General features: G+C 36.5%; 1 protein-coding gene across 5 annotated transcripts in view; it reads left to right on the top strand.

Annotated features, from left to right (window-relative positions):
- ATP8A1 (ATPase phospholipid transporting 8A1) overlaps positions 1-12,962 on the top strand; it is a 112,206-nt gene that overhangs the window by 86,792 nt on the left and 12,452 nt on the right. For all 5 annotated transcript variants that reach the window (XM_084516533.1, XM_084516534.1, XM_084516532.1 and 2 more), the window contains 2 exons: positions 3,406-3,462; positions 3,955-4,062. In XM_084516533.1, the coding sequence (XP_084372659.1) occupies positions 3,406-3,462; positions 3,955-4,062 (165 nt within the window). The remainder of the gene's footprint in view (positions 1-3,405; positions 3,463-3,954; positions 4,063-12,962) is intronic.

Raw genomic sequence — 12,962 nt, 5'->3', positions numbered from 1 at the left:
CAGGTCATTTAGAACGCAGAGAGTCTTCTGCCAAATCTAGGTATAGAGACGACGGAGACGACGACGACGCTGGGCCATCAAGGGTTCAGAAGGAGGAAGATGAGGATGCCGAAAAATCAACAGTAACTACCCGAAGCCTAAACGAGCGTGAGTTACGAGATGTGCGAAAAGATTTTGGTCGCTGTATAGGTGAGCAGCTTGTCACCTGGCTGCTCCGATGCTGGGACTCTGGAGCCAATTGTGTGGAATTAGATGGCAGGGAAGCCAAGCGACTGGGATCCCTTGCTAGAGACGCAGGCATTGACAAAGCAATTGCAGATGGAGCACAATCTCACAGCCTCTGGAGGCGTCTCCTCTCAGCTGTGAGGGAAAGGTATCCCTTCAAGGAAGATATTTTATGTCTACCAGGCAAGTGGACCACTATGGAGAAGGGAATCCAGTACCTGAGGGAATTAGCCGTACGGGAAGTGATTTATGAGGATCCAGACCTCAGACAAACATCCAAAGATCCAGATGAAGTCAGGTGTACACGACCCATGTGGCGGAAGTTTGTACAGAGTGCACCATCATCATATGCCAGCTCATTGGCAATAATGGCCTGGAAAGAGGATGAGGAACCCACAGTGGATGAAGCGGCTAAACAACTCCGGCAGTACGAAGAAAGTCTCTCTTCTTCCTTACAGGCCTGCGTCTCAGCTGTGGAGAAACTTTCTGAAAAGGTTCACCAACTTGAAGAGAATCTATCGTCCTCCCCACCTGAACCAACCAGTGTCCACCGACCAAAAGAGAACACTTGGGAGAAACTTTCTGAAAAGGTTCACCAACTTGAAGAGAGATTATTCTCCTCCGCACCTGTACAGAGCAGTGTCTCAGCTATCAGGGGTAGGCGTTCATCCACACAAGGAAGACGATATGGTGGGTACTCACCCCATGCCACCCTGTGGTTTTACTTACGAGACCATGGAGAGGACATGAGAAAATGGGATGGAAAATCTACTGCGACCCTAGAGGCACGGGTACATGAGTTGCAAAAGAAAACAATCAAGAAAAAGGGATTCTCTGAAAAGTTTGCTGCTCTAACTTCCAGCAGACAGTCCTTCAAACACAGAAATGAAGAAGATTCTGACCAGGATTAGGGGGGCCCTGCCTCCAGCCAGGGGGAGGAAACGGACAATCGAGTTTATTGGACTGTGTGGATTCGATGGCCTGGCACGTCAGACGCACAGAAGTATAAGGCTTTAGTAGACACCGGTGCACAATGTACTATAATGCCATCGAGCTATAAAGGACCAGAGCCCATCTATATTTGTGGAGTGACAGGGGGATCTCAGCAGTTGACTGTATTGGAGGCTGAAGTGAGTCTGACTGGGAATGAGTGGGAAAAGCACCGCATTGTGACTGGCCCGGATGCTCCATGTATCCTTGGCATAGACTATCTTAGAAGAGGATATTGCAAGGACCCAAAAGGGTTCCGGTGGGCTTTTGGTATAGCTGCCTTAGAGACAGAAGGCATTAAACAATTATCTACCTTGCCTGGTCTCTCAGAGGACCCCTCTGTTGTGGGGTTGCTGAGGGTCGAAGAACAGCAAGTGCCAATCGCTACCACAGCTGTGCACCGGCGGCAATATCGCACTAACCGAGACTCCCTGATTCCCATCCATAAGCTAATTCGTCAATTGGAGAGCCAAGGAGTGATCAGCAAGACTCATTCACCTTTCAATAGTCCCATATGGCCAGTGCGAAAGTCTAGTGGCGAGTGGAGACTAACAGTGGACTATCGTGGCCTAAACGAAGTGACCTTTCCCTCACAGCCACCTGAAATTTCACCATCTTAAGCTGAAATTTCACCATCTTAAGAATCTAATGGCTTGTTATTAACCTACAGAATGGCCAAGAATTCCCAAGAAACCATTATTTCACCGTTATAAGTCCAGAACAACCTTCTTTTTCAATTGCTTTCTAGGTTCTGCACTTCCCTTCCCTTCACATTGAAAGTTCTGGGAGGGATGATCACTGCAATTGATGTATTCCTGTCCTTGCACAGGAAGGAATTCAAGGAGGTCTGGAGCACACATGAAGATTTGAGAGACTTTCAAATTTTGAGGGGGGAAAAAAATTTGCAATGTGAAGTTGTATGTACACTGATAGTTGTCACTCATTGTTTTGGAAAATCAAAATAATAAGGCTAAGATACCCTTCATTCTTCTTACAGCTTTTAATAGATTTTTAAGAAGTCTACATTCATCACGTGTGCAAAAATCAGTAGGAAAGGGATTCAGCAATTAATACAGGTTCTTTTGATCCACAAAGTCCAGAACATGCACAGATTCATATCTTGTCTTGGAACTACTTCTTAAAATTTCAAATAAGAGTAGCATAAGATGAAAATACATGTACAAATATGCTTGAGAGGTCTTTGTAACTCAATGTTTTGTACAAAATACCAATTTAATATATTGTTTCCTGGTAGGATTCAGTGAGCTATTGTTAGTTTGGATCAAGGGGAGTAGGGAGCAACAAAACCATAAGGAATTAACTATATAGAGTGATTCTGCAAGATTCAAGGGAATCTGCATCTAGATCTTCCAAACCTGTCTTTGTGTAGACAGTCGTAGTCATCTCCTCAATAGCTATAGTGTAGCTGTCATCTCTGATTAAGTGGACTACAGCTTTCACAAACCTTTCTGTGTAACCAAAATAACATAGAATCAGCAACTATCAACTCAGTTAAAGGCAGACTTCCAGAGTTCTAGGAGGCAAGGGTAACATTTAAAATTCTTAATATAAATGAAGAGTTTTCCAAATAAAATGAATGAAGTTTATTAGTGGAAGCTAATTGTCAGTACTGTATTACTAGCTCATTACTTGGATATACTTTTAAATCTTATACTGGCATTTTACTGTGGTAATTTCAAATGGGTTTTTAAACCTCAGATCTAAACTTACACATGTACCAAAAAGAGCAAAAAAACAGTTACCTGTGGTCTAAAAGAATTTTGCATTCAGCCTGCTGAGAGTTCTACATTTTTGGAGCAGTTTCTATTAAATCAGAGGGGCCATTCCATAATTTCTGCAGGTCCATAGAAATGATTTCACTTGGCTTTACTAACCTGGGTTTGGATCCTAATGCATTGGTGCATTCAAACCTATTGCATCAGTGCATTGACACACACAGTACTTTGTTGAATATTATTAAGGAAATCCCATTTAAATTGAAGATATTGATCATTCTTTCTCTTATTTCATTTATGCAAGTAAATGCGCATAAAGTACGAAAATAATGAAACCTTTTATTCTGTGTTCTCCTGAAAGATAACCAAACAAATCAATTTTGTATGTGTTATGTAAGATTGCCATTAAGTAAGAATCCCTCTTCTCTTTCTCTTTCCTTTTTTTTTTTTAAAGTTTGTGGTTCTAACTGTGTGTTTGAAGGCGGGATTAGAGACCTCGTATTGGACTTTGGTAAGCAAATGTCTTTATCATATTCTCAAATGTGCAATAAAACATGATGGATAAATAATTGTGTTTTCTTCTAACTTATTATATTATGTCCTTATAATTTGCTGGTCTTCCCCACAGTATCAAATTAAATTGTGGTGACTGCATGGAAAGACAGAATATATATATACAAATAATAATGCTGACTACTGAAAATGAGGACTTTGGGATAAGGCTTAAAATAATCCTTAAACTAGAAAAATTAAGTGACTATAAACTGGTTGTAATTGAGTTTAAATTGGTTTAAATTCAGTGACGTTACTGCTGAAAGTATCATCTTGCTTTAAGTAACAGCTGAAGTACTGAACTGAAGTAACAGAATTAAAATACTAGGCATGGAAATTTCACCCAGTATATCAGAAACGCATTGTAAGTACCAAGTAGCAAAGATTTTTGTATCATAATATATCTATGATGATTTTGTTGTTTTCTTTCTTTCCTTGTTTCTTTTAACAGTTTAGCCATATAGCTATCTGGGGCAGCATAGCACTTTGGATAGTGTTTTTTGGAATCTACTCTTCTTTGTGGCCAGTCATTCCTATGGCACCTGATATGTCAGGAGAGGTAAAGTATATTTTAACTAATCTCTGAATGTGTGCAAAGAATATTGTCTCAGTTTTTAGTACAGGCCTCATCTTTATTGGATCCTTCTCCTAGCTAAGAGCTATATAAGATGTTTGCTTTTTATATACCTTCAGTGTGGTTGTCATGTTTATTTAAAATACAGTGAGTTTTTACTCTTCTGTAACAGATTGGGTTTGTGTGGTCTAGGAAGGAAGACTAGACAAGTAAGCTGCTTTACATATTTTTAGTAAGTTTTAATTTTCTACAGAGAATCCGAATTCAGAATTACAGCACGTAGTCGGTGGGAGATTTTTTATGAGGTAGTACATGTAGTTAATTGGTTAGTACATTGGTAGTACATCAGTTAAGGCTGTCCTTACATCTTCAATTTTACAAATTTGTTAACTGTTTGAAACTAGTATATCTCAGAAATTTGAGTTGCCACAACGTTGCATGAGCAGCTGATCATCATGCATATGTTTACTTTTCAATTAATGTGCTTCTTCGAGTGCATTATTATTGTAATGTATCTTTAATCTTTTGACAGTAATTACTGGTTTCTCTTTCATTTATTATCCTATTTATGTAAAATACTGACTCTGACTATTTGCGATAGTCTGTAAAATACTCTGTAAAATACAGAGTAAAATACTCTGACTATTGCAAATAGGACTGAATCCACAAAAGATGCACAATTTCCTGTCAGGATCCAATGGAACTTTAAAATTCTCAAATCCATTCAGTTCCAGAAACATCTGACGCTTAGTATAAATTTCCCAGACACTCATGTCTGCTTCTGGGAATGGCCAGTATTTCCTGAGCTGAAAAGTTAGGTGTGCAGTCTTATTGGGAATCAGAAATTGAGAATACCTGCTTGTTTCAGAAAGATACTCTTCTCAGGGCTTCTCTTCTCAAAGCTTATCAAGTAAATTAAGCCATACACCAAGTAGAAGAGTGGATGCCTTTAACTCAGCAATTTAAAATAACGTGCAGGATGTGGGAAACTTAAATGAATATCCTTTCCTTGCTTGGATGTAAATCAGAGCCACTATTCTCACCTCCCACATAAGTAGTTATGGGAAAAATAACATATAGGCATTTACGTGACTGCTACATTATAATGGAAAACACAAGGAATTAACTCAAGTACTAGGACACCTATGGAAAAAATGAATTTGAAATCATATAATTTCATGCTGGTTTTCCTGTCTATTATAACCTCTACCCCTCTATGTAAAGGTGAATTTTATGTTATCTTGTTGCCTCCATCACTCCAAAAAAAAATTATGTCCATTATTCTAAATTAAAGTAATTAAAGTTATCATACTTAAGCATTTTTCTTCATATTTATAAACTGTGTTTTTTCTTCATATTTATAAACTGTGTTTTTTAGAAGTATCTTAGAATGTTTCTGGAGTTTGTGGGGGTTTTTTTTGTTGTTTTTAACAGATATTTGTCAAAACTGTTTGTGTGTTGTCTGATTGTTCTTTAAGACAGAATAACCTTAGTAGCACAGTGGGAGCAACAGAATGTGTTATGCTTGGTATGACATAAATGTGGATACTTCATTGTTCAAATAGGTGAATATTTTACTTAACATGTATGCCATCTCTGGAATTGTGAATAAAAGATGGTGTTGAAAGGAATGCCTTTCCTACAAACTTTGAAAAATTGTTGCTCTTAAAGTGAGTTTTCTACCAACAAAAAATAAATACTCTTACATTTTGGATTCAATGTAACACCAAAGTAATCTGATCTATCCAAATTCCTTTATTTGCTGTGATAAAACTGTATCCATACTTGAAATGGATCTAATTATTTAGTTAGTAAGAGTTTGTGTGCTTGGTTATTCATATATGCATATATAGTAGCTTTAGATGTGTGTACATGCACACAGTTGTTTGAGGTGTTGCTTTCTGGTTGTGTTTTTTCTTTCTAAGAAAGAAGTCTTTAACATCAGAATGATGTCTCCTAACACACAGACCTTAAGCACTCATTTTAAAATCTTATCTGTCTTTTTGAACTGTGTTCTGTGTGGCCAAAGACAGTCCTGTTGACAAATACTGTGGCTCAGGAAGGAACCCATTTTTTTTTATTTTTTTGTGCTATCCTGGAAGCTTTCTCAAAGGCAGGGCAGAATTCACTGGGTTTCACTGAAGCAAATCCATGCCTCTCATAAGTATTCAAACTAAAATGCTGTTTGTCAAATTTCTTCAAGTTATGACTCACACTTGAAGTGAACTATCCAAGTACATCTGGTAGAACTTAAGATAACAAGCTCACCTGTATTTCTGTAGCTCTTTGTCTATTTTGCTTTGGCCTGATCAGATAAAACATGCTGAAGGGAATTTCTGTGTTGTTTGTTTGTTTTCTACAAATTGTAGCTTTATACATAGAAACTGCTTATTTCATGTAATATTAACTTAGTGGTGCAAACTGTTAACAATGACGTGGGTCCAAATTCATTCTTTAATTTTACAGTACTGTGATTTACCTGGTCTGAAATTGGAATGCCATTTAAGTTGGAAAAAGGTGCCTCTACAGACTACAAAAAGAACGTTTTCATTGTAGACCCGAATAAATCAACTATATTAGTCTCTTCTATGATGATATAATTTTCTTTCACATAGAATATTAGCAAGGAGAAGAAGTGGATTGTATGTTCAGTATTTTAAACACATTTGCAGTATTTTCTCACTTTGAAACCACACATAGTTTGCATAAATATGTAAAAGTAAATGGAAATCTCTTCATATTTTATGAGGTATTTTCCTTTGAGACTCTCCAATACACAGAAAACTGATCTGTGATGCTGAACAACATGCATTTCAAATCTATGATCCAGTGGATTTATATTTTTGTCTGTGTCGTCCTCTTGCAATAACTAATTGCATTAAAAATGATAAGTTTATAAAGTGGTGAAGTTATCTTGCTTAAACAAATGTGGAGGGGAAAAAAAACAACTTGTGAGATTCACACTAGTAACTCCTGACTCTTTTGGGTTTGATAACATGTGCCTGAGTTATTAGGGCTTTTTTTATACACCTGTCTGATTAATACAGTAGCGTAAAATTATATATTGAAAGAAGAAGTATGACACTGAGATTAAAATCAAAAGTTCAGTATCTGCAGAACTTCTTAATTTTATTGTGATACTGTAGAAGAGCACTTTAAAATTCTCCAGAGCCCCATCTTTTTCTGCTCTGTCTGACCCAGGGGATTATATAAAATTAACAGAAATTGAAGTTAAGGAACAAAACATGTATTGTACAGAATTTCAGCTTATTTGATTGAGGCTTGCAGAATCTTTGTGAAAAACAATAAAACTCCTTGTTGGGTGATTTAGCTGTAGAAAAGATATATTAGAATATACTACTTTAACAGTATTAGTTCTTTAAATTTTGCTTCCTTCTTTATTATTGAACATTGCAAACTTACATGGAATTGTACTTGTTAAAATATTAAATATTCAGCTTTTGATCCCTTACAGAAGTTTTGCTGGTTTGTGTGTGTGTGTTTGTATGTTAAAAAAAAAAAAAATGAATGTAACTCTAAATATTTCAAATTCTCATGAACAGCTCTTCATTCAGGTATTCAAAGGAGAAGTTTGTCTAAAATCTGATTTGACAGAGGAATTTATTTTAATCTAATGGAAATCAAAGTCAGTATTCAAGCTAGTATTCTAGTATCTTAGAATCAGAGGCTGGCAGGGCTCTCTGGAGGCACCTGCTCCAGCAGGGACACCCACAGCAGGGTGCCCAGCGCCACGTCCAGGTGGCTTCTGGAGATCTCAAAGGATGGAGATTGCCCAGCCTCTCTGGGCAATCTGTGCCAGTGCTCCATCATGTGCTCAGTAAAGTGCTTCCTGATGTTTGGGTGGATCCTCTTGTATTCCAGTTTGTGCCCTTTATCTCTTGTCCTGTCACTGGGCAGCACTGGAAATAGCCTGGTGCAGTCCTCTTTACACCCTCCTTTCGGACATTTGTCTACGTTAGTAAATACCTCCTGAGTCTTGCGTTCTCTAGGCTGGACAGTCCACCTCTGTTCATTGGCTTCTGTTTCTCTTGGGTCAGGACATTGTCGCTGATGAGCTCCAGGAACCTAATGATTGTGCTTTGCTGTGTTCTTGCTTCAGCAGTCAGAGATGCTATTAATGGATATTTCTTGTCACTTGCATCTTTAAAAACAGATGAGTATTAGTTTAATAACTTTTGTGGAATTCAGCATAGTAAATAAGCTGGAATGACTTTTTTAAGGAAATTTTGATGGTGCTTTTCCTCAGTGTTAACAGGGGGAACTATAAATAATGCCCCCAGCATTCAGAAAGTAATGATTCCCTTGAAATTATTTAATGAAGGGCACTCTGCCTTGCTTTTAAGGTGTCTTTGGAGATAATTCAGTTGACAATCTGTATTTCTAAAAGTTGTCTTGAACCCCATAAGGTAAACAAATACTGAAGTCACTTCATTCTCAGATCTCTGGAAAATTTATTTCCAGATTTATGAAAAATGTCTAATACTTGGTGTAGTTATGTTAAGTTAGCCAGTTATTTTTGTCACTTTTTTCCCTACTCCTTATTCCTGTTACAATTTGGATAGCCCACATCCTGGTAACAAAGCTGTAGAACCACGAGAATTCATCTGTTCATTGTGGCTCTACATCCCCCTTGCTAGATCTTATATGTTGTCTTTCAAGCAACTCAGATGGGTCCCCTATAGAATCTTTTCAACTGAGGCGAAAGGAAAATCTAGCCTTTTCTTTGCAAATAATTTACATTCTCTGCATACAAGCACCATTAAAAGTAATGTAACAAATCTCACCTTGCAAAAATTTTCTACCATGTTTAGTATCAAAACCAGGTGGCTAATTTTCTTTAATTTTCTGATTATTTTTTTCAGAGCTTTTAGTTCACACTGCAGCACAACCTTCTTTGTCAAACTTTTGCTAAAAAAAACTTGCTTCTCTTCCTAAATTCTGGGAAACTTCTTTTTTCTCTCAGATTTTTGGGGAAAATTTCCAAGTATTAATATTTCTTATAAGGCTTTTTTTTTTTCTTTATTCTTTTCTTGCTTTCTGCGTTTGAAAGCACTTTCATCCCTATTTCTGTCTGAAGTCAACAGAAATAATAACTGATAACGTCTCTTCATAACAGTTATTCCTGGCACCAAAATTTACCATTATGGGTTTGAGATCCTTTCTCAAACGCTAAATACTTTTTCATATAACCTAGGCTTTCATAAAATGCAAGGACAGAATTAAGTATCAACGAATTTAGTTCACAAAGGAAAAAAAAAAACAAACACTCCGAAGCTAGTCACAAGAACATCTAAAATGGTTCAGTCTTTTATTTAATCTCTTTCTGGACTCAAGTGCTTTACTGGGGTTAGAGATGAATGCAAATCTGATGATCCACAAACCTCAACTACCTCATACAGTTAGACCCGTATATCACTTTTTCTTTTTTTTTTTTTTTTAAAGCATCCATTTATATAACAGTTAAATGACAAGAACACTCACTCAAAATGAACATTACCCAAGAGCCAGGTTTAAGTTTCTCTGTGCTTTCAGGGTAATGCTTATTTTTGCTGAAAGGATGATAGAATAGAAAATTGAAATAGATGTCTTCTGCTGTTCCACTTTCTGTGGAGTAATCCAATATTTTTTGGACTAGAAGAAACGATGCTGGCTTTTGCTCTGAGTGACGAAGGTACTCTCTAGGAAAAGGCAGGATGTGTTCCAACAGATACTTAGAATATTAAAATATTAATTGAAAGTGGCTGAACTAAGGACACTTCTGTAGATGACAGACCTAAGTCTCAGTTTAGTCTCTGTATTGCTCTGTCTGGTTTCATTTATGTTTATATACTCGGTGTCACCACAGTGATGCTTCTTTAAGCTTCAGGAGTTATAGCATGTGTCCTTGAGCTTTATTATATATGTACTTATTATTCATAATGTTATTTGTGTTTATGTAATTGGGACCATAATTCATCCCTCTGAGGGATACATTTCACCCTTTATTACCCATCTGCAGTGAGAAAAATCAGTGGTCTCGCTAATGGGCTAGTAGTATCCGTAGCTATAGAAAATACGAGGAGCTAGGGAAAAAATGAAGGCATGTACTGTACTTTTGTTGTTGTTGTTGTTTCACAGGGGATTTGTTCAAGTAAAAACTTAGAGATTCTGCCTGCAAATATCCAGTTACCCGCTTCTTAACTGTGTGCTACTTTCTGTTTTGCCTTTGAATGCATTTTCAGAATATGGGATGACTGCCTTTTTAATATACCTAATGAGCAAAGTTTCTACTGAATGGGACCTGTGAGATGTTTTTTAAACTCTAAAGAGCAAAGAAACACTACAGGCATGACTATAAGTCCTTGCAGGGAGCTCACTGCCCTGGGAGTTAAATGCAAATCTGTTTTAGTATTACAACAGTAAGTACTTTGACATGTATGAAGACAAACACGTGCAGATAACTAAAACTAGTGAAGAAGTCTCTGTAGGTTGTTGAGGACAGAAACGGTTGGTCTGATGGTGTTGAGGAGGTATTATTTTAATAGTTCTCTGGTTTATAGGGAGAGGGTATGTATATAGATGGTACCTGAAATAAACTGCAACTGTTCTTTTCATCTCTCTCTTTGCTTTTAGAAGACTATCGTTTCTAAAATCTGAGATGGCTGTTTCAGCAGAACATTTCATAGTGGAGAGAAAGGAAATATTTTCTGTTAGTTTTGGCATGTAATTTCCTAATAGTACATATACATGTGTGAATAAAAATATTTTACATCCAGGATTTCTAAAACGCCACTAAATCACGAAAGCGGATAATTTCCAGTACTTAAAAAAAAAAAAAAAAAAAAAAAAAGAGAGAGAGAGAGAGAGAGAGAGAGAACCAGTATAAAAATCTGAACAGGCAAATTTATTTCATTTTTAGAAAGTCCTAATATTGAGCATGAGCTATGCAGACAACAAATTATTTATCCTCCCTGCAGGATTTGTTAGTTCTACAATAACCTAGGCTTTCCAGCTCTCATTTTGGATTACTTCTGAATTCCCCTGGGAGCCACTTTTGTGGCAGATTCCATTTGGTTTCACAAGGCCTAAAACTTGGCATAGACCACAAATCTCTCACATTAGGAACAATTTGTAAACCACGAACAGAGGCAGCCAGAGTCCGGCCCCAGAACAGGCTGCTCCTGTTAGTGCCATTGTCTGAAAAGGATTGGTTTGCCATTTCCCAGATGACCTGCCTATGTGTAGAGAGATGTGAAAAGTTAGAGACAAAAATGTTTTCTACAGAGTGAGGGGGGAGCTTTCTTGTACAGAAAGGAAGGAAATACCTCTGTGGGATTTTATTTTTCCCCTCTTCGTCCAAAAAATACAAAGAGGCCCTCTGTCTTTAATGCGAATGTCGGCTTTAAATCTTTTAGGTTTGGATTAACTCTGTAAAAGAAAAAAAATCTGACAGGCTTTCAAATATGACACAGAAAAACTTTTTTTTTCCTCAATTCATGTTGTTCATTTGTAAAGCCAAAGGCTGGATAGACTGAATAGTAGGCGCCAGTTGTTCCTTCATTCATAGTTAGCATTACAATGGTCAGAATTAACATCCTAAGACCTACATTATCACTTTTGCTGTTTCACCAGCAAACATTTAATACAGGGAGACTAATGCTAGAACAGCTCTTAGCTGTGTTCCTATAAATTACCAAAATGTTATTAATAATAGGAAGTAACAGTTCTAATTCCTTCAAGTTGCATTTTTTTTTTGCATTTTGGTTTTGTTTAGGAAACTGTTAGTCTCTCTGAATTATTACTTAATTAGAAAAGATATTGCAAAACGTAGTTGTGATAGACATTTCCTATAAGCTGTTTAGCTGTTGTTTTAGGAAATTAGTATTTAATCATGTATGTCATAAGTCTTGTTTTGCTTATAAAAGGACTGTGTAAATACATTTTCTCCACATCCTGATAGAAAATTTTCCTTCTCTCTCCCCCCCTTCGCCTTGAAGCTGTGAATTGGGTTTTTTTGAACCTGTCACTGCTCACTGTTTATACCTTTGCTGACAGCTGTTGGCAAAAATAATTGCTAAAATCTCAGGGCAGTATCTATGTCCTATAGCTGTCAGAAGTTTACCAGACTTTAAGTTCAAATACATACTAATACTTTACAGATACAATACAAAGAATCACTAGGAGTTTGAATACAAAAACAAATTGAATAAGAGTTTTTGCCTGTATGCGAAAGAGATTTTTATTCTGAAAATAATTCGTTTTTGTTTTTACACACATAACGTACAAAGTGTAATTCTAAAATATTCAGGGGTGTGCATTCAGAAGGCAGACTTCAGCTGCCACAAGCTACCTTCATTTTTCTGCTCATTGATATTAATAAAATTTCAGATTGTTTACTCAGGTACTAAGGTTTAAATTTCCTTAAAAGGAGTTAGTCACACAGTAATGAAACACAGATTAGAAAGGGTATCACTGTTGTAGCAATGTTACCAATCTCTGTGCATTAATTCCATTACAAAATTATTTTGAATTTTTACAAAATTATTTTGAATTATATTGTCTGCAGAACAATCTGTCAGTAATATGCTTTGTTAATTCCTTGCAGCCATACTTGTATTACAAGGGTCAATTAACGTTTTTTTCTTTTAATGTCCATGTGTTATGATATTTGTTTTGGTTTTAGTTTTTAGTATGTTAACAGACAAGTTATAAAAAGAAATATTTATGTAGTAATATACATGTAGGACAGGGTATAAAAGTGGAAGCATACAACTACATAGAACAGTAACATGTTTTGCAAGTATTTCACCATGCATTAGCATGTTAGATCTTCATTTAAGACTAATTTAAGAAGTTGCATACTTCCTTAGTTTATAATTAGTTGT

This window comes from Aythya ferina, assembly GCF_964211825.1.
Source record: "Aythya ferina genome assembly, chromosome: 4".
Lineage (NCBI taxonomy): Eukaryota > Metazoa > Chordata > Aves > Anseriformes > Anatidae > Aythya > Aythya ferina.
The sequence above is the reverse complement of the archived record's forward strand: the minus strand, read 5'-3'. Positions and strand labels throughout refer to the sequence as shown.